This window comes from Poeciliopsis prolifica, unplaced genomic scaffold (assembly GCF_027474105.1).
Source record: "Poeciliopsis prolifica strain line A6 unplaced genomic scaffold, Auburn_PproV2 SCAFFOLD073, whole genome shotgun sequence".
NCBI classification, from domain to species: domain Eukaryota; kingdom Metazoa; phylum Chordata; class Actinopteri; order Cyprinodontiformes; family Poeciliidae; genus Poeciliopsis; species Poeciliopsis prolifica.
The window spans coordinates 1,377,030-1,404,024 of record NW_026562448.1 but is presented as its reverse complement, the minus strand read 5'-3'; the positions used below and the strand labels follow the sequence as shown (position 1 = coordinate 1,404,024).

General features: G+C 43.4%; 1 protein-coding gene across 1 annotated transcript in view; it reads right to left on the bottom strand.

Annotated features, from left to right (window-relative positions):
• Positions 1 to 26,995, bottom strand: part of ppfia1 (PTPRF interacting protein alpha 1) — a 50,670-nt gene that overhangs the window by 1,425 nt on the left and 22,250 nt on the right. The window contains 27 exon segments of the mRNA XM_055021030.1: positions 994 to 1,056; positions 1,242 to 1,410; positions 1,487 to 1,555; positions 4,113 to 4,288; positions 5,549 to 5,646; positions 6,463 to 6,638; positions 8,243 to 8,269; positions 10,148 to 10,210; positions 10,522 to 10,550; positions 10,553 to 10,721; positions 11,041 to 11,122; positions 12,153 to 12,246; positions 12,859 to 13,031; positions 13,115 to 13,190; positions 13,193 to 13,238; positions 14,227 to 14,256; positions 15,529 to 15,763; positions 16,521 to 16,741; positions 17,101 to 17,251; positions 17,800 to 17,879; positions 17,979 to 18,041; positions 18,510 to 18,641; positions 19,327 to 19,410; positions 21,665 to 21,799; positions 22,183 to 22,329; positions 22,412 to 22,639; positions 23,729 to 23,830. Coding sequence (XP_054877005.1) covers positions 1,001 to 1,056; positions 1,242 to 1,410; positions 1,487 to 1,555; positions 4,113 to 4,288; positions 5,549 to 5,646; positions 6,463 to 6,638; positions 8,243 to 8,269; positions 10,148 to 10,210; positions 10,522 to 10,550; positions 10,553 to 10,721; positions 11,041 to 11,122; positions 12,153 to 12,246; positions 12,859 to 13,031; positions 13,115 to 13,190; positions 13,193 to 13,238; positions 14,227 to 14,256; positions 15,529 to 15,763; positions 16,521 to 16,741; positions 17,101 to 17,251; positions 17,800 to 17,879; positions 17,979 to 18,041; positions 18,510 to 18,641; positions 19,327 to 19,410; positions 21,665 to 21,799; positions 22,183 to 22,329; positions 22,412 to 22,639; positions 23,729 to 23,830 — 3,111 coding nt within the window. The 3' untranslated portion in view covers positions 994 to 1,000.

Genomic DNA, 26,995 nt, shown 5'->3' with positions numbered 1-26,995 from the left:
GAGGGAGGGAGGAGGGAGGGAGGGAGGGACAGATGGATGGATGGATGGATGGATGATGGATGGATGGATGGATGGATGGATGGATGGATGGATGGATGGATGGATGGATGGATGGATGGATGGATGATGGATGGATGGATGGATGGATGGATGGATGGATGGATGGATGGATGGATGGATGGATGGATGGATGGATGGATGGATGGATGGATGGATGGATGGATGGATGATGGATGGATGGATGGATGATGGATGGATGGATGGATGGATGGATGATGGATGGATGGATGGATGGATGGATGGATGGAGACGGGAAGAGAGAAGAAGCGTAAAACGTGTTATTAAAGCTGAAACTTCTGACACAAGAAAGCTGCTTTCAGATGAGTAATGCAGGGAAACGGATACAGAACTCCAGATGTGCCAACAAGAAAACCTAAAAACCATTTCCATAAAATCTTTTTACTTTTATTATATTGTTAGAACCAGAACTTTATCACATTAGTTTTTGATTAATTACATAGATCTCAATGTGTTAAAATTTTAAAGGTATGAATCAAATTTTATTTTTTTTTTGCATTGTTTCTGGTAAGTTTCTAAATTTGATGGATATCTACCAACAGCAATGGATGACAAAATGTCTTTCTGCTCACTGGGGATTAATTTCTGCTTTTAAAGTGACCAGATTTGATGCTGGAAAAGACTATTTATTCAAAAATTTAGCAAAAAGAGTTTTTTTTTTTAATTATAAATGTCACTTACTTTTTGTCAAAAAATAAAACTAAAATTTTGATCGCTTTCTACCACTATTTTTTTATAAATTAAATGTTCATTTAGGAACTTTTAATCCTGGGAGTAATAATCTATTCACTTTCAGAGCAAAAAATTTCATGTTTCCAAACTACAATCTGTTTAATTTTCTCAGATGGCACTGACTGAGCTCCGTACCCTTGCTGCTTCTATCTGAATCTTGACAGTTGATGTGTGTGACCTTACCGTTGTGTTAACAAGAGTAGGTCCTGACTGTGGCAGTGTCCAGCCTCTGTATAGACTGACCTCCTGCGTTGCCATGTTGGTCAAACCGCATGCAAAGACATGCCGTTAGTGAGAATGAGCAGCGCAGCAAAGCCATTCAACAAGCATCAAGAGCAACACAAGTCTGAGCCCAACGGCCCGCCAGATCTATTTTACTCTAGTCAGGAAAAGAGGAGACATGCAGGAGAAGCTTGCCTGCTGCTGCTTACCGTCCATGGGGCTTCTCTTTGGCTGCGCGGATGGCGACGCGGCGCTGCTGCTCGTCACTCTGAAGTTAGGAGGCAGCGTGTCGGACGCACCCAGAGACATTCCCCTCATGTCTTTGGGCCTGAACTTCTTCCTCCATGAGGGAGCGCGCCGGAAGTTCTTGTCGTCATCCTGGAGCAAAGATGGCGGACGGTCATCCTGAGAGCGGATCTTAGCAACAGTTTGGGTCTCTGTGACGGTTTCTCACCTCCTCCACCTTCCTGTCCGCGCCGACGGCCATCAGACTGCCGTACTCGCGCTCCAGCGCTGCTCTGGCCTGCAGGTACACAGTTTACACACAATTTATCGGTTTTGGTCAAGAAACCTTGAGCAACTCCTGTTTTTTGGCACCTGTAGAGTTCCAACACATCATCCACCAGCAGACGTTTTACGCTTTCAATATGTAAACTACAAACCACAGACTGCAAATAAACAAATAAAGGTTTCCCTGCAGGGATCAACGCTGGGAATATCACCTCGTTTTCTAAAAACAAATATTCTGGTGACGATAATAATCAGAGGGTTTCACTGGCAGCCTTTCCTGAGTATGAATCTGTCCTGTTTCAGGCAGTAACTCTGAAAACAAGGCAGATGCAACTTTAGTGAAAAACTGAAAACCCAGTTTGGTTCATGAAGTTCAATAAACAGGAAAAAGGAGTTTAATCAGGTATTTTTACATCTTATATACAACCTCTTCATTTGTATTTCATTTTTATTTTTTTTACTTTTCATCTATATTTATATTACATAATTTATAAAAAGAAATATTTTATATAACATTTTAATTTAATTCAAATAATCTTTGTTTTACATATATATGTATTTTAATTAAAATAAAATGTATAAAAAAATGGTATTTTTTATGTAATTACAGGAGACATTTGAATGAAAACTCAAAACAAAGAAGATTTACAACGAGAGGAGAGAAGTGACAATAAATAATTAAAAAAAAAAGTAGAAATAATGACCAAAATAATTTATTAAATATACCTAGAATTAAATGTGTCAATAAAATGTATTGATTTAATTTCAAAAACTAGATACTTCATGTTTCAGCAGAAGAAAACCCAAAAAAAACAATTTCATCCCAGTTTGATATGGTTCTGAATAAAGTTTTTAAAATAAAATCCTTTCCCATAATCCATCAGCTGAATGTTGAGCTTGCAATAAAAACTCAGATCTCCTGTCAGGATTTAAAGTGAACAGAAAACATGAGCAGCAGGTGAAGACGAGCCGGGAGGATCTGAAACAGGAAGAAGCACTGCAGGCAGAAATGTGTGCGTGTCTCCTGGACGTCCCTCAGATCCGCAGCTTCCTGTCACAGCTGAAGCTGGGAGCTCAGTTTGTTTACATGTCGTCTTCATCTTGTTTATCTTGAAACTCTCCAGATTTGGGATTTAAGGTTCAAACAAGTTTCCACATAGGCTGGTTCTAATCTCAGATTTAATATTTATTTATTGATCTTTTCCTCATCAAACTTTCCACTGAATATTTACTCCTAGTTAAAAATTTTCTGTTTTATTTAGTCTAACACTGTTTAGTCCCACTGCAATATTTCCTCTCAGATTATCTTCAGATGATACGCCCACCTACTCAGGAAGCCCCGCCCACTTCAGGGGCCATTTCCTTCACCACCTACATGTTTACATCACAGCAGCCGAGTGCATGCAGAGTGTGTGTACCTGCGTGTTCTGGCGTGTACCTGCGCGTTCTGGCGTGTACCTGTGTGTTCTGGCGGGTACCTGTGTGTTCTGGCGTGTACCTGTGTGTTCTGGCTGTACCTGCTGGCGTGTACCTGGCGTTCTGGCGTGTACCTGTGTGTTCTGGCGTGTACCTGTGTGTTCTGGCGTGTACCTGCGCTTTCTGGCGTGTACCTGCGCGTTCTGACGTGTACCTGCGTGTACCTGCGCGTTCTGGCATGTACCTGCGTGTACCTGTGTGTTCTGGTGTGTACATGCGTGTTCCGGCGTGTACATGCGTGTTCTGGCGTGTACATGCGTGTACCTGCGTGTTCTGGCGTGTACCTGCGTGTTCTGGCGTGTACCTGCGTGTTCTGGCGTGTACCTGCGTGTTCTGGCGTGTACATGCGTGTTCCGGCGTGTACATGCGTGTTCTGGCGTGTACCTGTGTGTTCTGGCGTGTACCTGCGTGTACCTGCGTGTTCTGGCGTGTACCTGCGTGTACCTGCGTGTTCCGGCGTGTACATGCGTGTTCTGGCATGTACCTGCGTGTACCTGCGCGTTCTGGCGTGTACCTGCGTGTTCCGGCGTGTACCTGCGTGTTCTGGCATGTACCTGCGTGTTCTGGCGTGTACCTGCTCGTTCTGGCATGTACCTGCGTGTACCTGTGTGTTCTGGCGTGTACCTGCGTGTACATGCGTGTTCCGGCGTGTACATGCGTGTTCTGGCATGTACCTGCGTGTACCTGCGCGTTCTGGCGTGTACCTGCGTGTTCCGGCGTGTACCTGCGTGTTCTGGCGTGTACCTGCGTGTTCTGGCGTGTACCTGCTCGTTCTGGCATGTACCTGCGTGTTCTGGCGTGTACCTGCGTGTTCTGGCGTGTACCTGCGTGTTCTGGCATGTACCTGCATGTTCTGGCGTGTACCTGCGTGTACATGCGTGTTCCGGCGTGTACATGCGTGTTCTGGCGTGTACCTGCGTGTACCTGTGTGTTCTGGCGTGTACCTGCGTGTTCTGGCGTGTACCTGCGTGTACCTGCGTGTTCTGGCGTGTACCTGCGTGTTCTGGCGTGTACCTGCGTGTTCTGGCGTGTACCTGCGTGTTCTGGCGTGTACCTGCGTGTTCTGGCGTGTACCTGCGTGTTCTGGCGTGTACCTGCGTGTTCTGGGTGGGGATCTGCAGCAGCAGAGCCAATGAGTTGTGGTCGAAGCTTTCGTCCAGGGCGAGCAGCGCGCCGTGAACGCCGCTCTCGTAAAGGTTGCTGCTGTACTCCTTGAGGCCGATGGCCTGGACCCAGCCGATGACGCGCTCGTTGGTCCACACCAGAACATCTGGAGGGACAGAAACACAAACGTTTAAAGAGAGCCTGTTTTTCTTCTCCATGGTTCTCAAGCTGCGGGAGGCGTGCTACTGGTGGGACGTTTCAGCTCCATATGAGGGTCTCCTGTGAATCTCTGATCACAGAACCTGGAAGTGAATCAACCTGCAAAGGCTGTGCAGCTGTTGTGCATTATTCAGATACATTTCATCTGCCTACATTTGGTCATAATGCTTTCATTTAAACGCTGCTGTTGTAACTTTGCTTCATTCAGTGTCCCAGGTCTGTTTGGTAGCATTACCCTGCAGTCTCCATCCCTACGCCTCTTTTTAAACTAACACTACTAAACCATTAGATAAACACATTGGAACAGTTTGTTTTGTTATAAGGTGCATTTCTGGTTCTTCATTAGTTTCTTTTATACTCATGATTTGTCCCTTTAAAGGCTACAGCCTGAGCAGGTGTGTGGGCGGGGCCACACACCTATGTATGATGTCACAGATTGCATCACAGGGTTCAACAAAAGGAGTTTTCTTTTTTGTTTTGCATTGTTTGTTTGCCCCTAAGTAACTTTTGAGTTGCCAAGGGCAACTCAAAAATATTTTGCAGAGATAAATGTCTCTCTTACAAACTCATAAACTCAACCTAATTTATGAGTTTGTAAATTAGATTCAGAATCTTGTTCCTGATTCTTTGTCTAGATTTTGTTGTTTGGTTTGGCCAGTTTTCTCATGGTCTGATGAAGAGCAGGTGTGTCGCTTATTTTGTATAAAAGCAACAGCTTATGGATACTCTGGAAGGATGTCAGAAAACAAAAAGATTTTGAGCAATAAAATCCACCAGAGCATCTTGGACCTGGCAGCTCATGCTGCTTTCTTCTTACCTTTTTGGACCGTTTGACAACATTGCCTTGCAGCATTGTTTAAAGAGCTGGACCGGTTCTGTGGTGGAACCTGGTCCAATAGGTCTGGGCAGAAAACATCTAGAGGAAATACTGCAGCTTTCTCAAAAGGTTCTCCTTGTTTTTCTCTATGAACCTCAAACTGATTTTTTTTCCAATGCCCAGAACTCAAGCTGAGACCTTTTCCAGAAAACAATTCACTTTTATATTTAGATACACCAGGAAGTTGGAAGTTGGCTGTGGAGCAAATTTAATGCGTGCTAAACTGTAAAGAAAACTTCTTTTCTTAGTTTTTGTAGCTTGGATGTGTTCACTGAAACCTGCAGTGCCAGGGAGCCACCAGCAGGTGGAGCTGGTCAGGTAGTTGGTTACCTGAAAGCTCCAGCTGAGACTCGTCTCTCCTCCTCTCCAGCTCCTTCCTGTCGTAGTTGAGCCGCCGCAGACACATCACGCCACACTGGAAGCTGTTCCTGTTGCACAAACAGCATTTGGGTCAAGTTTACACACACACACACACACACACACACACACACACACACACACACACACACACACACACACACACACACACACACACACAGTGTCAGTTTACACGTCTGCTAAACATGTGGTAAATAAAAATGTAACAACTTTTTCCCACTAAAGTAAAATCTACATAAATGAACTGAGCTTTACTGTAAATGAAGAGTCTAGAGTTCTATGAATAAAGCAATTTATTATAAATACAGGAAACAAGAGAAAGCATCAGCGATTCTGTTGATCCATCACTATTTAATTATAGCAGAAAATTTGAATTTAATGTTTTAAATGATGAATGATTCTTGTATAAATGTTCTCTCATGTCCCTGGTCGATATTTCATTAAATTTAAAAAGCTGCAATGAGTTAAATGCAGCTTTTTCCACAGGGTTCAGGATTCCAGCAAGCAAGAAAGAAAGACAGTCAGTGAGAAAGTCAGAGAGTTTGGGAGTAAATGAGAAAGTCGGGAAGTAAGTCGGGATGGATGCAGGATGGGGAATAATGTGGAAGAACAAACATTTTTTCAGTCTGTGGGAACCAAACTAATTCAAACTGTGGGATTTAATAATCTCTCCATGAATGAATGAATAGACAAACTAATTAATCCCAGAGGGAAATGTGCTTATTTCAGTACAACCATCCAAACATTTAGACAGGTGTCTGAGGTTGCAGCCCTTCACCAGAGGAGGCGCCACCCTCTCACTTCAAGCTGAGACCTTTTCCTGTTGGAGTCTTTGAGGCTGCTGCATGTGAAGCCATCAGCCGTACCTGTGGAAGCTGTCCACCATCTTCAGCTGCCCCCTCAGGTCCTTCTTGGTCAGGTGGTCCAGCATGCGGGCGTCCACCAGGGACTCCATGAAGTAGGAGCGGTACTGAGGCAGACCCAGGCTGGGCAGCCACTCGTTCCCGATCCACTCGTGGTTCATGTCGCCGTACGCCAGCGTCTGCAAAGCCACGTCAAACTGGGCTCAGAGCGTCAGGAAGAAAACAATCCACCAGCATTCTGGTTCCTCTGACAATAAACTCAAAAACAGCAAAACTGAGATGAAAACTTCAGAGACGTCAAGATTTTTTTACATTTAAGCTTCTGCAGTTTATTGATGGAAGAGTCTTTGGCGAGTAATGCCAAAAACTAATGTTTTATGATTTTATTCTTTTTATAAAGATGTTGAATAATACTTTACAAACTTCAATGTCTAAAGGAAAATCTTGATCAAATAAGATAATATCAGCCCTGTGGTTGGAGTCTGAACATCAAAAAATGCATTAAAGTAAGAAGAAATGTATAGAGAATTAAATCATGATGCATTTTTATAACCATTAAAATATGTAAACTTTTACCAGACCTCTTAGTTTGAAATAAATCTGTGTTCTTAACTAATTTCAGGGAGTCAAAAATTGACTTTTCCTTACCTGCTTTACTCAATAATTAGTTTCCTGTCCAAAATATTTGTTCTTATGTTTTGTGCCTTTTATTGTCAGATATCTAACAATAAGAGAAAAATTATTATTTTTTCCGTTAACTGTTACCAATAAGAAAACTGTACATATTATGTAATATATTCTAGTATATGTTATACTAGAATACATTTAACATGAATAAAGCCAGTAGTAATATTAAAGCAGCTGCAACAAGTCAAAGCCCCAAATTAAAAAATGTTCGGCTTTTTTTCTGATATTATTTCTGCTGTTAAGGCCAATATTTACTGATCAGCCAATACTGATGTTAATGTAATTCCCAGCGGTGGCCAATGCTAACTAAGAAGTTAGCTGCACTAACGCTGACAACAGATGTTATACCGCCCTCAGCAGGCCAAACATGGTCATTACACAGCTGCCTGTACAGTTTGCGCTTCAGGAAGCGATTCTCTGACAAACCTGCCACTCAGTTTTAGAAATGTTGAGTTTGGTAACTGTTGGTGATTCAGTTTAATTAACCCTGGTAGGACTTCAGTAGATTTCAAACTTTTTCCTGTGGAACTAAAGCAGCAGTGCATTCTGGGAAAAGAATGAACTTAATTTACAAAACCAAGAGGAAAAGGAACTGCTGCATAAACAGTCTGCGCCCACTTCAAAATAAAAGCATGAATATGAACATCTATTTGAATTTCAACAAGTGAATCAGTGTTTTAGAATTTATCTGGAAGAATTAAATTAGGGGAAGCGAAACGCTCTAAATGGTTTTAAATTTGATTAAAGTGCTCCCGCCCAGCGCTGGCAGTTTCTGCTATGAAAGTGACGGGAAGCACAACATGAAACTTTAAATAAATTGAGTGATGAAGATTCATAAAGTAAAACATTTCACATCCTGAACACTTATATTTATAAAACTGGGTCACATTTTCTTAATTTTACATGGACAGTAACATCAGTTTGCTTTTGAAGTATTTTTAGTCTTTACAGTATTTATTCAGTTGTCTTATTATTTCTGATTTTTTAAATAAATTAGAAGAGTGAAGCAGCAGCAGCAGGTGTAACGCAGCTCAGTGTAAGCCCATGGTGTGGGTCCTTCAGAATAAAAGCGGGTTGTGGGGGAATGTGTGCCAACCTGGGCCCAGCTGCCCTCGTCATCCTCCTGGTGTTAGCGTGGTTAGAGTGAGCATGGTGAGAAGAACAGAACAGGGGTTAGTGAGGCGGCCGTGAAGGGTTAGAGCAGCTTCACGTGAAAAACATACAAGTAAAAAAAATTATAAAAACAAAGGCAGGAAAAAAGCTGTGAAAGATGGATTCATTTCTTTAATTAAAGAAAACCTGATTTTGTTCTCACTTAATCTAAAATAAACAAGTTTAGGCGTTGATGTTTTTATTGTTACATAATTTCAGATCTTTGCCAATTAAAGTCCTTTTCAGATGTGACACCTACTGCGTGTGTGTTCAGTCACTTTGCTGCTCCTGATTCATTCAGACTGTAAAATGCTTTTTACTCAAAGGCTGATTTGACTGTAAACTGATTTGCTATTTTGCAGAAGGAGGGACAATTGTTTTTGCTGCTGTACATGTGATGTCATTACATTAACTTCATTAGAAATAGTGTTTTTCACACAGATATATGTAGTTCCACCAGATAAAAGTATCTAGTTTAGGACCAATTTGTAAATTATTTTTTACATCATAGTTCAGTTCATAATCCATGACTAAAGTTTCTCCAATAATAATGTGAACATCCCAGTGTCCTAATCAATCAGAGGATCAATCAGATAAGATTCGGACTTCAGTGGATGAGTAAGTGGCTTTATTTTTAATCAAATGTGGGGTGTTATGCCTTTCACTGTGTTTGTAGAGCATTACAGTAGTTTATGATCAGTCTGGGCTCAAACTCAGATCAATGTTTTCCTCCAGTAAGAAAATCCAGGATTTATTCACTTTTCCCTGGTGAAACATTCAAGACACATTTTCAAACTTTTCCACACTTTGGACATAAAAACAAATCAAATGATCTAAAGAATTTACTATTATATGACATCATTATTACAATTAATAATGTCTTGTGATAGTTTTCTACAGCAGGGAGAAGATGAATTAAAATCTAATAAAATTCTATGTTTTGAAGTTTCTTTCACACACTTTAAACGCCTGAGGCTAATTTATCTCTAATTTAACAAAAATCCTCCTATTTCAATAACTTTGTATAACATATAAGCTAATCTTTGTTTCAATTACACAGATCAATAAGTCATCGAGCCACGACAAATAATAAATATTAAAAATGAAATAAAAACTATTCTTGCTAAGTTTTCTGGTATTTAGCAATTAGAAATAAAGTTGGTCATTCTAACCAACTTAAAACAAGGAATATCTGAATTAATTTGAAATGCCTGTCTTTTTATAAGGTGTATGAAAATATCTGGTTTAAATCATTTTTTCCATGTTTAAACTTTTACTCAAGACTGCAAATTATTACAAAACTGTGCAATTTGAATGTCAAGAACTTTCAAGGACTTTATGCAGAAAACCTTGAAAACATCGAATGGAAACTGAGATTATCCAGGAGGAACCTTTCGATACGACAAACTGTCTGAAAGGGGCTTTATGTGCAAAATGTTCACAACGATCAAACAGCGGTGGGAGAATAAAATCACCATAAAAACTGCCTGGCACCAGTTTAATTAGGGAAACAAAGAAGAAATAAAGAAATTATTTAAAAAACTAATCAACTATGAGGCACAAGCACAAAGTAAACCAGCAGGACAGAAGCGGAAAGCCGAACAGAAAGAAGGGAGTGACAGCTCGCTTCAGACGAAGATCTGCAGGCGGCCTCAAGATCTGCAGGCGGCCTCAAGATCTGCAGGCGGCCCGAAGATCCGCAGGCGGCCCGAAGATCCGCAGGCGGCCCGAAGATCCGCAGGCGGCCCGAAGATCCGCAGGCGGCCCGAAGATCTGCAGGCGGCCCGAGGCCCTGCAGGGTTAGCAGACGTCAGCAGCAGCAGTGCCCAGCTCATCTGGGTGGACTAACCGTGGGAGGTGTGGCTGCCAAACTTTCCATCTCCTCATGTGTGACCCAAACGTTTCCTGTAGACTGACCATGTGACACCCCCCAATCAGAAGAGTGCAGAACGGAAACAGTGATGAAGGACAGAAACAAGGCAGGAAGGAGAAAAACAAAACAAAACGGGAGAATTGGTTGTTAGAAAAAGACAAAAGTGACTCATTAGTGCGTGTTAAAAAGTGTTAATGCATTAAAAACATGCTGCAAAAAATGCCAGGAGTGTGTGAACGGAGCACTGAGGGGATAAAATGTGTGTGGAAGCAGCGTCCGTGTGTGTGTGTGTGTGTGTGTGGAAGTGTGCGTGTGTGTGCGTGTGTGTGTGAGGATGAATGGGGCGGTACCGTTCTGGAGGTGGGCGGGGCCGACGGCTGGTGAGGGACATAATTTCCTGGATGGCCAGGCGCAGCTTGAGGCGGTGCAGAGGGTTGCTGATTCCGATTTCTCTTTGGATCTCCGTGTCGGACAGCGCCGACATGATGGCCCCGCTCTTCACGTTGGCTCGGCACGCCGCCACATACCAGGCCGGCATGCCCACCCACAGCTGGCCACAGGGGGGCAGCAAGGAGACGAGGCAGGTCAGTAAACTGGAAATCAAACTGGCTTAACATGTTAAACCAGTTTGATTCTACAGGAGCTACCAAACAGCCAGGGAACCAGATTCCAATACGCTGAGGCGGATTCCTGATATTAATACAGATCCTCATTCGAGACAGGAAAACATTTCAGTTCTCAAGATTCAAATGAACCGATTCAGTTCAGTGTGGAGCTAAAACTCTCTGATGAGAGTCACAAAGATAATAGTTGACAGTTTGCCCAGAAACTTCACAGTCATTTCAGAGCCTTAATTTAAATTTTCCTACCTCTAACCAAGCCACCACGGTGGGTCCGTCCCACTGGGCGAAGGGCAGGCCCTGCCTGCGAGCCTCTTCCAGTAACTCATGCCTGTCACACAAAAACAACCAAGTTAACAACCAATTTATATTCCTGCAGACAATCTGAAAGCCTTTAGCATTTCCAACATGCAGTCAGTCATGTTCACCATTTAAATCCCAAAAACTGTCAGTGACATGCACACTCAGAACCAAGAGCAGGAGTTTGAGAGGAAACAGAAAGGGGAACCTGGGAGGAGTTCTGGAAAACTCTCCTACACTGCAAACACCCACTGCAGGGTTTCAGGTTTAATGCTAGTTCTGCTAGCTGCAAACTGGGAACAAAGAGGCCCATCATGAAACGGGTTGAGAATAAATCTGCAGGAACATGACATGCACATCCTGACCTGAAATCACCCATCAGAGGCCTGAACTGTTGCTACAAACACATTTTATATACCTAACCGCTACATGAGGCTGCAGCATCGACAAATTTAAACCAAAATAAAATCTAACATTGAAATTAGTTCACACAAACATCCAGTGTTTCAATCAGAACTTTGAGCTCTGCAAGGTGGAAATGTCCTCCCAGTGAAAAGAAGCAAACACACACATTCCTGTTAGTGAAGCTCCTCTGTGGAAGGCAGGTAGAGAGCAGCATGGAAAACCAACAGGCATTCAAAAGGGACAGCTGTGTGGGGTCCTGGAGAGTTACTGGCTGGGAAGAGTGAAACCAAGAATGGGAGGAAGACGAGGCAACGTGAAGCAACTTACCCGGTCTTTGGACTATTCATGGAATGAGAGGAGGATGGAAAAGAGGAGGAGGGTGGGCAAACAAAACAGAAAACAATGAACTGATGCCAAATCATGGAAGCAAAAACATTTATGGTGCCTGTGTTGTGCCTGCTCAGAAATCACAACAAAAGCAAAACAGTGAATTATTCTAGATGCTGGCTGTGATGAAGCAAGTGGGTGTGGAGTGGGTGGGTGGGTGGGAGCGTGAAGCAGCATTAAACTGAACACACAGCTCATGACGTTGTGCATTAGTGGTGTCCTGCGCAGCAGAACGGTGCGTTTTAAACTGCAGGAAGCAGGTTACTCACTTCTTCTGAAGCTTCCTGTTCTTCTCTGAAGGGCCTCCTAATGTTCCCATTCCCAGACCGTCTTTTGGAGATCCGTCCGCATCCGGGGTGCCGGCTACAAACGCACAATTCACGCTGAGGTCAGACCCACTGATCCAAATTAATACTCTGGTATTTTTCTAATAAATATTCTAGGTGGTTTTAAAATCATCTATTAAAGTCAGAGATGGGCCTGAAGTCTGGAGTCGAACTCAGACTGGCATCCAACAGACCTCAGACTCAACTCACGATTTAAAACTTGGGAAAAAATCTTTCACTTGAATGTTTTTTGTGTTTTCTTGACAACCTTCTGGGAATAATCGACCGCCTGCGCCACTGAACCGCCATCTTGGTAGGCAAGCGCAGCGTAACGTACGCATGAACCGTGGCTTCCACACCAACGAAAAGAAAGAGAACTCAAAACTCGTAGTGAGCACCGGCTTCAATGTACTCATATTGTTAATAAATTAGATGGAGAATGAGTTTTAAGCTTGTTTATTGTTGTCAAAGCAACTCCACAGTAACTGTTGTGACAGTTACCAAGATGGCTGCCGGCCACAAAGTTCCTGGAAGTGCAACGTCACATGGAAAATATGCATTACCTTTTCATTCATATCAACATGAGACGTGTTCACTTTAAACCAAACTAATGAAATAAATGGTGATAAATGAAAGTGAAGGGCTGAACCTTGGCTCGGCGGGTCCTTCCCAGCACCGCTGGGCCGGCCCTTCTCCTTCTTCCCAAACAGGCGTCCGATGGACGACTTGATGCTCTTCTTCTTGGCTGCTTTGTTGAGCGAGTCCTGGCTGCTGTTGCTGCTGCTGGGGTTGCTGCCCTGGCCGTCCTGCAGGCCTCCCAGCCTTCAGACACCAGATGGAGCCATTTCAAAACCAAACAGCAGAAACCAGGACAGCCCACAGCTCCGAATCAGATAAACTCCTACCCTCGAATGTCTCTGATGTCTTCATGGCTAGACGCGTGTCCCAGCTCCCTGTTCAGGCGCATGGAGCGTGGGGTGGTGGGGGGGACGTCTCACACCTGATGGTGGCCTTGTCGTCCTGCGAAGACTGAGACAGAGCGGAGAGACGAGTGATGCTGCAGCAGTTTGAGGTGAAACAAAAGGCAGAAGATTCAGATACTGAATCTTCTGCTTTCACAGAACAGAAACATCACAAAGCTGAACAGGAGCAGAAGTGAAAAGAGACATTTCATTCTTATTTTACAGCAGAAATCCCAGGTATTTCTATTAATCTACTTGATTTAACAGACTGATGCAGCCGATTGCAACATGAAACATTATTCAATTCAAAACTATTTTATTAATCCAAGAGGGAAATTAAATGGTGTAACTCAAACATTTGTTATGTGAACTGATTGCTGTGGGAAGGGATGATCTCCTGTAGCAGTCTGTATTACTGCAGCTCTGAAGAAGCTTCTGACTGAAGCCATTCTGTTGTGTCAGTCTGAGGATGCTCTGTTTGTACGCAATACTCTCCATTTTGTGAAGAATCCTTCTTTGCATACTGACCCCTGCAGGTTCCCAGCTGTAAACCACCTCATTGCTATGGCTACAAATAATTTTAAAAATGCCCAAAAAGAAAGAAATCCCCAACCAAAAGCAGTCACTCCCCTCCCCCAAAAAGCAAAGTTTCAGCATGAAACACAGAAATAACGTCTTCAAAAAGAAAATTCTGATGCAGATGTGCAATTCTGCATTAGAAGGACGTTAGGGATAATAATCTAAATCTATAACCGCAGCACTTAAACCAGATGTAAAGGGAGGGAGACACCAGGCTACAGCAGTGGAAGGATCGCTAAAACAGAGTTTAGTATCTTGCATAATCTGGACTTTCATTCCTGCAACCTAAAGTTTTAAACTGACTTCCTGTTGAAACGTGAAAACAAAACAAACTATGAAAACTCAAATTATAATAAGAGAAGGAAAAATAAAAGCTAACTTATGAGTGAACCGTTTGGGAGATGAGACAGAACAGGATGTAAAGACGACAGAGGATGGTGAGAGGGCCGGTCCTGTAAAGCAGCTCTCTATGTTACCTTCCTGCGATGCTTGCGCAGGTCACTAGGCTGAAGCGTGGCAGAAAAAGGAGAGGAGAAGAGCAGTTAGTGAGCAGCAGATCAGAGCCGGACTAAAGCCACATTTAAACAGGAAACCAGAAGAACACAGTATTTTGATCTGTGATCAGTGTTAAACACACAACTCCATACCATCAGAAGCTGTTTTACTACTTATATTAAAAGAAACTGCAGAAGCAGCACTGCACACAGTTAGAGGACAGTAGCAAACCACGCTGGAGGATGGGTGCAGCCCACTTCATTTAGCTGTTATTCAATCTAAAAACAACCGTATGACAGGGTTAGCAGAGAAAACGCTAGAGCAGAGAATAGCTCCTAAATTTACGACTTGTCGCCGCTGCAGTAATACTTTCCCCTCGCAAAGAAGAGAAGAAAAAGAAACATGGGAGGATTTATTCCCTCCTACATTCCTCACAAACCTGGCATTAGAAGAGCAAATAAACCACAACGTGCCACATTTCTGAGCCCCCAGGAGAATAACACCTAATCACTCATTTCCTCGGCCCGGCCGGGCTGAGCGACTGATTACCAGCTAAAGAAAAAGGGAAACAGGAAGAGGAAAAATTCACTTAATTAGCAAAAATGCTCCCTTTCTTCCATTCGTCCGTCAGTCAGGAATTAGACCCAACTTTCATTAAAACAAGAAGTCATTCAAGGATGAAGAGATGTTCTAAAACAGATGCAACCAAACATTTTATTCTTCAAAGGTTTTTACTCTGGAAAAGTTTTCCAGAAACACGGTCAGAATGGAGTAAATCTGCCTGCAGCTGCGTGTTTTCAACTCACTCTGAAGCGAAAACTGAATCCAACCGAAGCACAGCCAGGTGTTTCAGGTTTCTTCTTGGTTTCGCTTCGATTCCACACAACTCAAAGCTAATAAAACCTTCTCCAGAGGTGCAGAGTGAGGCACGACTTTTAAAAACTCACACTTCCTGTTTGGGCATCAACAAACGCAAACAAAAGTGCAACATTCCACAGATTCCAGGTTTTCCAGCAGCTCAGAAGGCAGAGGAAGTGACAGGCTGCACCCACCCAGGAGGCCGATCCTCTCTGCAGATACCTGGAAGTACGAGGCATAGCTACAGGCCTGAGGGGGGGGGCTGAAGCCCGCAGCACCATACGGCAGGTAAGTTAGTGTCTGCTGGGACAGGGAGCTCTGGATGATGTAAGGCTCATAGCAATAGTGCTACAGGCAGAGGCAGAAACGGTTATTAACTGTGTAAAGCTATCAGAATACTTTAATGTTTAACTGGATGACGTTACCAAGGTCATGACCCCCATGCGGTCCAGTTCCCTATTGGGGCTGCGGGGAATGCGTCTGGGGGTGGACTGGCCCGAGTTGGGCGGCGATCCGCCCAGCGACGAGCCGCCGCACAGAGACGGCGGGATGGAGCTGAGCGAGCGGAAACGCCCTCCAAGGCCGCCGTCGTTGCCGCCGACGCGGCATTCGATCTCCTCGGCTCGGATCGCCGTGCTCTCCTTCTCCTCTTGGATCATCCTGCCGGGGAAAAGAAAGGAAATATTACATTAATATTCCAGGAACGGTGGGGTTCCAGTTCTAGTTTCACTTTAAACCAGTGACTGTCCGTCTAATTCACAATTACACAACACATGTTGCTGCTCTGCTGCATAACATTTCACACAAAAAAGAAAAACATTAAAGTTTCTGGTTGAGAGCAACAAAATGTGAGCATAAAGACTTTTGCATGAAACGCAGCTATAAAGCCAGCTGTGTGTAACATCTACTCAGAAATATGATTTTTTTTAAATCTAAGCATATTAAATACAATAATGCAACATAAAAATTATTTAAAACAATAATATAACATGAAATTACATATTAAATATAATATAAGAATAAATGTAGGAGAAAATAAGAAAAAATATAATGCATAAAATAATAAAATAGTAAATAACATTAAATATAAAATAATAAATACATTATAATAAAAACATACTAAATTAAATTTTATATAATATGGGATCCAAGATATAAAACCATATAAAATACTTATATGATGAAAAAAAAAATGTATGATATAAATCTAATTAATAATAACAAAACACAATTAATATGTTTTAATATAAAATAATAAGAAAAATAATAGCATAGAAAAAAAAATACAATATAAAATGAAATAACTTAAAATGATGAAATTGCAAAATGCAGCAGGTGAGGACCTGGTGAAACTTTAACTCAGCAGGACTGGAGAACGAGAAGAACTTAAAAATGAAGCAGAACTCAGGATAATAACCTGATTTCATTGTTGATGGCGTCCAGCTGCTCCTGCAGCATCAAGGCGAGCGTCTGGGCGTCAGCCTGTCCCGGGGACAGCAGGTCCACCGAGCTGAAGATGGTCTCCCGGTCCTCCTCCAGGTCCGACGCGTCCATGTCGGTGTCGAAGGCCTGGGCCACGTTAGCCAGGACGTTAGCCTGCTGCATGCGCTCCCACTCCTGCTCGTTCAGCGTCTGCACCTGCAGTCAGGAGGACACACACACACACACACACAGAGCAGGGGGCGTGATGTTTGGGACGCCAACACGGTTTCAGAACAACAGGACAGAGGTCAAAGGTCAAACAGGCTGGGGAGTTTTAGTGTCAAGCGCTGACGGCGTTGCCAAGCAGACTGACTTACATGTCGCTGAAGTCCACAGACGGAGCAAACAAAAAGAAGCAGAAAAGAAGAGAATCATCAGAAAGAGTTGGAGCATCGCAGAAACAGGAAGAGAGGAAAGATAAGTCAGAGGCTGCAGAGAGCGAAACGGATCTTTAATCTGTTCTGGTTCTGCTCAGATCCTGCTGCTTACAGTCACAGCAGATGAGAGCAGCTCACCTTGGACGGCTCGTCCCGCAGCGCCGCCACGCGGCCCTTCTGAGGCCGTCTCAGAACCAGAGCGCTGCCGTAATGATCCGAGTTGCTGTCCATCATGGAGGACGCCGACACCGGGTACCTGAAGTCAGGAGTGCTGCCCAGCTGAGAGTGCCTGTGGGGGATGAGTCCAGAGTCAGCACTGTGTCCACAATCATGTAGCACAATCAAGCAACGATGATACCTTCAGACGTTATAAAAATGCTGTACATAACAAGTTTGACTTTTTAATTCGACCCTTGAAATTGGGCCACTATCTCTTTAAAAACTCATGCTCTTTATGAAGCTCCGCCTTCAGGAAGTCATCCCAACATGGCTCCTCTATTAACCCTTTGACAGGAGTTTTACCCACGCTGCTCTGAGAAGCTGTTTAGCTGTTTGCCAATTGCTGCTGGCTAGTCTGAAGGAGCTGAGAGGGGGAGCCGTAGGGCTGCTCTGTGAAACTGCAGCTCTGAGGAGGAGCTCCGTCCAACTCTGTGTTTTGGTTCTAAATGAGATTAAAGGATTTCTATGTGTGAAAGAATAAAGGCAACACTCCTGTTTTTGATGAAGGAATAACATCATGACATGAAGTAAGGCTCCAAAACATCAATTTTATGTAACACCGCCCCTTTAAAGCAAACACCAGACGGCAGTGTCCAGGGTAACGGATGGGAGGTTTACCCGTGCAGTAAGGAGTTACTCCGGCTCCTGCCCTGCTCACTCTCGGCCCTCATGGTCTCAATCTGGATCAGGAGTTGCTCCTGCATGAAGAAACATTCACACAGAGCAGCTGGGATGTCAAAACCCAACAAAACACGACAATTCAACGCAAAACGTCGACGCAGGAAGCATCTCTTCACCTTCTCATGGTGAGACTCCTCAATCAGCTTCTTGGTGTGCTCCAGCTCTCTGATCAGGGCGTTCTGAACGGAGACAAGGAGAATTAGGTCATGTTTCCGTATCAACAGATAATCGATCCAACAAGCTCCGAAACGCAGAAAGAATCGTTTTAGTTTGTGTCCTGCTGGTTGGAAATTCCCTTTTACAGGAATCAGACACTTTGAACAATTCAAGCACATTTAAGGTAAGTTTTCAAACATTTCCAGCACTAAACCTTGTGAATAAAAAGCAATACAAATGAACCCAAAAAGACTTTCAATTCAAAATTCTATATTATGTGTTACAGTTATTAATATTTTATATTATTAAAGAAACACTTTTCCTCCCAAGAAGACAGACTTCCCTGGAATCAGTCAACAAGCTCTCCAGGATCTCTTAAGGGACTCATTTCCTGTCCGTCTCTGTTCACACCATGTATTTTGCTGATTAAACTCAAGAAATGGGGTGAACTGCGTGTTTGTGACCGGGGGCAGCTGTAGGTCAGGGGTCACCTTGTCCTCCAGAGCAGACATCCTCTCTTTGAGGTGCAGCTGCAGCCTTTCGTTGGACTCGGACAGCAGCTTGTCCACCGTCTCAGACAGACGCCTATTGTGCTCTTCGTTCATTTTCTCTCGCTGCCTCGCCTGCAGACACAAATATTTCCAACAGGTTTCTGTCATGTCTGCACTGTAACCTGTAACATGCATCGTCTTATGCTGGAGTACAAATGTGTTTTTTAGGATCAGCACATTCTCTCCATTCCTGTAGTGATATTTTTAGATATTTGCTTATTTTTTAATGCTTTGTTTTGTCTGATATTCTATCATTTTACTGTTTCTGTGAATGGGAGCTATGGACTGCCACATCATTTTCCTTCAGGATCCATCTAGATTTTGTTGTTGGAGAAAACAGTTTAGTTAGGAAGGAACTTGCACTGCCAGCAGCTTTCTAAGCCACCTCAAATCAAACACACAATATTCATATTTGGATCCTGATAATATAAATAAAACGCTTTTCTTGACTTCTTCCTATAACTTTATATGATTAACTATTTCTATTAACATAACCTCTAAATTTAAGATGAAATCCTGAAACTGCGTTTTAGCACCAGGTGAACTTTTACAGTGGAGAAACTTTTGTGTTCAGATCTATAATTTAAAGACTTGAAACATGAAAACCATCACGAAGCGGCAGCAGAGTGTCAGACCTGAACTCATAGTTACTCGTGTTTTAAATACTATAAAACGGTGGATTATTTGCTGCTGGGATTTGAGGAGCAGATTGGCTGGATTAATGTAACTCAGACTGCAGGATTCTACGTTTTCCCACCCTGAGCAGTTCCTGGTTCTTCTCCTCCAGCTGCGCCTCCATCTGCCTCAGCCGCTCCTCCACGTTGCCGTGGCGCTCCTCTGCCTGAAAACAGAGCGACGGGTCAAAACTCCCGTCCCGAGGATTGAGCCCATGCTTACAGACACGACCCTAATGACCCTCTGAGGGATGGAGTCATCAGCATAAACAGAGAGAAACAAAACAAAATCATCTTCAACATCATTATAAAGCAGCAGCTTGAGCAACAAAGACGCAAACATTTGGTATACAGGTTAGTAAACAGGCTGATTTAATGATGGATCCTGTCAGAACCTCCTGAGTTACACCCAAAATCGACACCAGAACCCCACAATTCAACAGAATTTAACCCAGAAACTGAATTTAACCAGGAGAGCCTTTGGTTGTTTATGACTTTACAAACTTTGAGTCATGTGACCGTTAACAGTTTCCACCTGGTTAAGTTCAGAGAGAAGGAGCCCGGTCCAAAACACTGGTCTACCTTGGTCTGGGTCTCAGAGCCACACTCATCACCCTGAGGGTTGGACATGAGGACGATGGCAGCAGCATGTCCACCCCACAGACCAGCAGGACACAGACAGAAAGAAGACATGTTCGTTTAACTCCAGAAAACAGAAGAACATCAGAAGAACGGGACGGCCTGACGCTCTGTTTGCCCTTTCACAACCAGAACCGGAGACGAGCTGGTCCAACGCTGGGACGGACATGAGGGCGACTCAGAGCTGCGGGTTTGGACGGGCCACGCTGTCTTTCTGTGCCGTGTTTTAAATACGTGCTTTAAGCTGCAGACACAGAGGAAGTGACTCCTGCCTCATTAAATATGCATGGAGGAAATGGCTTGGATGCCAAACAACCAGAACCAGAGTTAGAAAAACCTCCGACTTTACATTTCAAAAAACCCAAAAGACAACTCATCTTTTCTGCAAGTCAAAGTGAACTGATCCACTAGGATAAAAACTACAATAATTCTGTTTGTGGATCTGCAGTTGAAGGAACAACAAACTAAAACATTGCACTAATTATAAACATTAGGTCCACTAATGCTAACGCGCTACAGTGAAACCAGATCCAGATATCCTTTCTGCTACTTAGCCAGCAGAACTAAATGCTGAAAGCGCAACAGCAACACTGTATTCAAATTTATTTATATCATTTCTTTCATGCATTTGTTTGATAGCTGGCAGTAAGAAGGTCCAGTGTTCGATTCCCAGCCCAGAATCTTTCTGCATGGAGTCTGCATGTTCTGCATGGTGGGTTCTGTCCGGGTTCTGTCAGGGTGTAAGAAAATGGATGGATGTTCAATTAACACTCCTGGTAGTTTGTTGATGTGAATCCTGTCGTCGTCTGTAAATCTCATTTGTTTGTTGGTTGCATATTTTCCATTTGCACAAAGTTTTTAGAAACAAAAATGAAAGGTGAGGAAATGGAACTGCTGAGTAAGCAGCCTTCAAAACAAGAGCATGGACTTTAAATGACTTGAGTTTGATATAGATGTCAAACTTTCTTCAGCTGAAAGATGAATAAGTTGAAACAGCCAACGATCACTTTAGAAATTATTTCCCTAAAATGAATTTAGTGGAAGCTAAATGCACCAAACCATCAAAATTATATCAGTGAAAAAAGAGCTCCGCTGCTGGCGCATTGGCAGAAGTGTGTCCACAGCTGTTGATCTGGAATGATGGAAGGGCGCACCAACGTTTCAGCGGCAGGGCGACACAGGATTGCTGCTGTGAACACTGACCAGCAACAATTAGTTTTCCTCTGCATTGAGCAGCAAAGTTTTCAACATGAACTTCATCTAAACAGAAGCTGAAACAGTTTAAAACCAGGTTCTGGTGCATGTGAATAATTACACAGCATGCTCAGTACTTTGTTGGCCATCATGTCACATAAACAGAGTATTGTTTTATACTTTGATAAAGGTTACAGATTCCTGTCCTCTGAGTTTCCAGGCTTAGCTGGGAACAGCAGAGGTTCTCCAAGGCAAGAGTCCAACTATAAATGGATAAAAACAGAAGCAGGTTTCTAAAAATAGATCTGTGGATGTTTGGAGGCTTCCTCAGCAGCTCCTGCAGGGAGGCCATGGATGTCATCCTGATGGGAAACTACAATAATCCTGGTCAGATTAAGGTTCTGAACTCACAAACCGTCCTGGCTGAAGCTGATTCAGTTCCACTACAGCTCCAATAAAGAGCGTTTTTGGTTTCTTTGCTCAGCATGCAGGGGGCATCATATGGGTTGGCAAAAGGAGTGAGTCAAAGACAAACCTCTGTAAATTTACATTTACCGCGAAGCCCGGGGCGTTGGCAGGTTTTCGTACCTTGGTGAGGGCAGCGACCCTCTGGGCCAACTCGGCCTCCACCTCAGGCAGAGTCTCCGCCTTGCGGATGGTCTGCTGCAGCTTCTGCTCGGCCAGCTCCAGCTTCTCCTGCAGCTGACGGTTTCTGTCCTCGGCCTGAAAGAGGAAAGAAGTCATTAGCAAACATCATGGCGAGTCGTCTGCGTTACGCTGCAGCCTCGGCGGTCGGCTCCACGACGTGAAAAGAATGAAAAGAGAAAGAGTGACTGACATGAGGAGACAAAGGGAGACAGGATGAAGAGATGGGTGAAGGAGGGGAGAGCAGGAAGGGAAGAACAGAGCATTCAAAGTGACAAAAAACAGACAAAAAGCAGAAGAAAAGAGGAGGAAGACGTCTCCGTCTCCAGTGACTGCATGTAAAGAAAGTGTTCAGGGCCTTCCATTCAGCTGCAGCACAGCGAGGATCCAGCCTGCATGGCTGCTGTGTGCAGCAGCCATGCAGGCTGGAGCGCCAGCCCTACGTGGAGCGCCAGCCCTACCTGTCTGTAGAGGGAGTCCTTGTTGGCCACTTCATTCTCCAGCTTGTCGTTCAGGTCGTGGACGGACGTGGCCTCCCGCTGAGCGGCGAGGTAGCGCTTCTCCAGGGTGGTGATCCTCTCCTCCATGTCCTCCTTCTGAGCCATGGACTGCCAGACAGACATGTGATCAGAGCTCTGAGCGCCACCAGCCGGTTCCGCCGGGTCCGCCGGTTCCGCCGGGTCCGCTCACCTCTCTGAGGTCCCGCTGCAGCCGGGTGTTCGAGTCCTCAGACTTTATGACGTCCTTCCTTGCCGTGTCCAGGTCCTCCTCCAGCTCGTTGATGCGTGACGCCATGGCGACCATGCGCTCCTTCATCTGGCCCAGATCAGCCGTCTGACGGTCCACCACCTCCTGGAGCTCACCGACCTTCCCGAAGCCGGACTCTTCTTCCTGACTCAGCGATCCGTCCGAGGACCGCTGTGAGGACATCAATGACCCAATCAGGAAGAAACATCCATCAAACATGATCAATCTTAATACAGCCAAAACAAACATGCTAGCCTAGCGCTAGCAGGAGAAGCTCAAATCTGATGCCACTCCATTTTTTTTCCATTTCATGAGGAAGAAAGTTGCTCTCAGTGTCTTCAGAGGTTTTTGTGTCGTTTCCTTCAGTGGTTCCTGGTGCAGCGCCCCCACAGGTCAGGAGGGGAACAGGTTGGTTTGACTCAGCAGAGAGGAAGAACCTCAGCAGCTGGAAACAAATGCTGCCGTTTTGGTCCCCCATCAAGCCACGTTAACCGGACTGTAAGTGGAGGGAACATCCTAAATCATCCATTACAGAAGCTCCCACTACCATCTTGGAAATCTTCTCGTCTCCATCTGCTCCACCTCTTTCTGCACCACCCGTTTCAAAGATTCTCTCCAACGTTAATTTCCCTCACACGCTAATTTTAATCATTTTTGAGGTTGACCAAACCCTCTACAGTCACTATGTTATAATGAAAAGCACAAAGTCTCTAAGAGTGGGATGTCCAGCCACATTCAAGCAGCACAATCAGATTTGATCAAGCCAGCCATCAGCGTGATTTACTGTGTTTCTGTCTGATGTGTTCAGATCATTGTTCGCCAACAGATGGCTAGAAACTCCCTCATGATTTATTCTTCTTCTTCTTTCTGGTCGCTTCTGTTAAACTGCATCATGAAATTTGTAGAGTTGGCTGAGCATTTAGTTGAGTAACCAAGTCAACCCCATGTGTCTCTGATGAATCCCAGCCATTGAAGTTTGGATACTTTCATGTTTAAGTGCTTTAAAGGAGTGGGAGGACTTGGTAAAAAAAAAAAAATAACCAGTGTCTGGTTTAATTAATCACAATCAAAAACTACATATTGACAAATTCAGCAACATTTCCAATTCAAAAACAATTTTTGCTGCTAAATTATTGAATTAATAGAGATATGATCTCAACAACAAAGATATTTCTAGTTTTTAATCTGTTCTTCAGCCATCAGTCAGTAACAGTATCTGAAGAAGCTGAGCATTGGTTGTGTGCAGGTGGGTCGCCTCACCTTGCCGTTGGTGCTGGGTGTGTTTTCAGACGTGTGGTTGACTTCGCTGGTTCCGTCTGCCAGGCCCCGTTTCTGGCCGCTCTGTTCCCTGAGGTAAGCAAGCTGCACAGCCACAACATGCAGTCAGGTGACCAACACATGCAGATTTGCATTTAACAATTCAGACGTATTTATTTAGGGACTGGGTAACCCCTAATTTTTTATACTTAAGAGAGGAAAACAAAGCAGAAATGTGCTAAACGTGTGAACAGATAAATGGAAAGACAGCATACCAGGTTTAAACAGCATTATATGTTTAAAGAAACTGTGATGTTACTACTGTGAATAGTCAGGAATGGCTGCCCAAGTTTCCTGAAAGATTTTCCAAAGCTCTTTTTGAAGATTTAAAGAAAAGAAGTGATTTTATTAGCAGTTTCACTGAAGGATCAGATCAAGTGGCATCTTGCTTCTGTTGACATAGAATTTTAAGTTAGCACAATACTGCACAGGATAGCTTTGACACATATAAAATATAACATAGAAAGTTAAAGTACACTCTAGGTTCATATAAATTTAGATGAAACTAAAAAACAACGGCTCAATCTCTGAAACGCAGATAAATTCTTAAAAGGAGGATCAGACAGAAGAAACAGAAAACATAGGCCTAGACTCCTTGGATCTCTTGAGATAAGGAGCCTATATGCCAGGCAATTAACAAATTCCTGAGCATGGTTCAAAAGTTCACTAGGATCTTTAAAAATTTTATTATATAATATTATCTATATTAGAATTAACTATATTTCTTTAAGCATGTTTTAAAATAGTTACTTATTAGATCCAAACTTATAGTCATTATTTAGCATTACATTGTGTGCAAGCTTGGTTAAAATACAAACGACTTTTTTGTGGAAGAGATAGCGCTGCAGCTGCACTCTATATCAAACTGGACAGCGGCAGGTACGAAAAGAGCCGGGCCATATATCTGTCTTTGGGGCTCTTGAGCAGGAGGTAATAAAATTAACATTAAGACAGCCCACACAAAGGAAAAGAACACACCTCCTAATGCATATATTTAAATGATGAGATTACGCATTCTATAAAATGATTTGGTTTACAGCAGAAGTTGGAATCTCTTTGTGCTGGGTGAGAGTTTTCCGGAGGATGCATCTTCTGTCTTTTTACTCAGTTCTTTGTCTCTGTTCTGTAATGTCTTGGACTTTTGATATTCTAGGTGAGGTGCTTATTGTAACATTCTTCTTGCATTGATTTTCTCTGGATAAAACTCTGAATATCTGAAGTCTGACGTCGTATGATTGCTCTTTCCTCTCTGCACACTTACACAGACACAGGAATTCGGGACTAAGAATTAATTAACGAGCTAAGATCAAGTTCTTCATCTTTTAATTCTTAACAATTGGGGGCTTCGTCCGGTCCTTTTTCTCTGTGTCTCTGTGTGTGTTGCAGTGGAGGCTTGTTTGTTTGTGTTGGCCTGTGGAGCGCAGCTGGAACGTTGCGGAGTGATCTGCAGCGCGGCTATCCCCGCGGACTGATCTTGGTTAGTGTGTGATCTCTCTGTGTTGTTTTGTTTCTTCTTATTCTACTGAACCATTAGATAAGCTGGTTACACACCCGTAGTTGGCAGTGGCGCGCCTCAACCACACTCGACGGAGTGTGGATTTAGCTAGGTTGGCTCGACCTGAGATTTACTACACTTAAACGAAGCCTGTGAGTTGGGGTGTGAGATAGGAAAAGGTTTGAATCGACCTTGGAGTTTTGGTTCGCTCCGAAAGCAGCTGATTATTCGCAGGGCTTATGAGAATTGGCTACGGTTGTATCACCACGTTCCAGTTTTGTTCTGGATCGAAAGGACCTCCAGATTTAAAAGTTGAATCACTTAAGCTATTGCCCGAGCTTGAAAGGACTTATGCTAAATTGGGAGACGGTCTCCTTCCGCAGCAACTAGTGCTGAAAATGAAAGTGATGTGCAGTGAAGTGCAAGAGACAGACATTGGGGCCCCAAAGAATTAAACTCTTCTGTTATCGATAACAATAGGGACTTTCCTTTTGCTTTCTTATCTTTCTTCATTTTCCTCGTTTGTCTCTGTGTGTTGACGTTATTTTGATTTTTTCCTGTGTGTTTTCGCTGTTTTTTGTCTGTCTGTGTTGTTTCGCCGGCGTGTCTTCGTGTCTTTTTGTGTTTTTGCCTTTGTGTTTATGTCAGTACGTTATCTGTTTGTGTGTCGGAGTGCCTGAGCCGTTGTTTGTCTGTGTGTTCGTTGTGCGGTGGTCGTGTGAGTTTTGCAGTTGTCTGTGTGTGTTTTACGGCTCTCTGTATGTTATTGTGTGTATGTGAGACGGCGTTTGCAGCTGCTGAGTGAGTGTTGTGTTATTTTGCCGCGGTTTGTGCTTATATACTATTTGAGAACTAATTATAAGAATAATACTCTCTAATATTAATAATATTAATAATACTGATGAGATAATTTTTATCAGGCTATGTGCTTATATGGCGGTTGATTTTAATAATAACGTGTTAGCTTGTTGGTCTGCCTCTGTCTCGTGGCTTACGGTACAGGCGCATGTACGGAGCTACATTAGCATTTAATTCAGCAGTTGGCTTGTTACGTTTGATGTGACTCCGGCTCGCTTTACAGTACTCATGGCAGATGTAGTTAGTCAATAAAGTGATATTTTCATTTTGATTGTCTGTTACACGTAGACAGGTCGTTGGTTGTTACACATTGTGTTTGCAGAACAACTGCAGGCGGATTTTTTCCCTGGACAGCTGCGTCTGTGAGTTTACAGGAGGCGACACAGGGCAGAACGTTGTGGACCCGTTTTGGTGAGTTGGCCAGACATTGAACACTTCTTTATACAATGATTGTTATCTGTGACTTTTTATGGAGAACCGGTGAGTTGTAGTAATAATGCTAAATTAAAAGCGGTGTCTGAGGTTTTGTCGCACCTCAGTCTACTCCATTCTCTGCAGTGCTGGCCTCTATTTTAGTTGTTGATTAGAGTTTACAGGTAGGACCAGTTTGCAGGGTCATTTTTTGTTTTTTGTTTTTTCTCTCTCCTGCATAAATGTTTGCTAAGTAAATGTGTTGTTGGTAGCTTTTCTATGGTGATTAGAATTAAGCCTGTTGATTTGTATAGATCGGATTACAAGTGTTTTGCCTAGTTCCGCCTCTTAACAAAAAAAAAAAAAAAAAGGGAGGTGTGATTGTCTGTGGATAGGATTGGATTACATTACACCAGTATTAAAATCCCTTCACTGGCTCCCTGTGG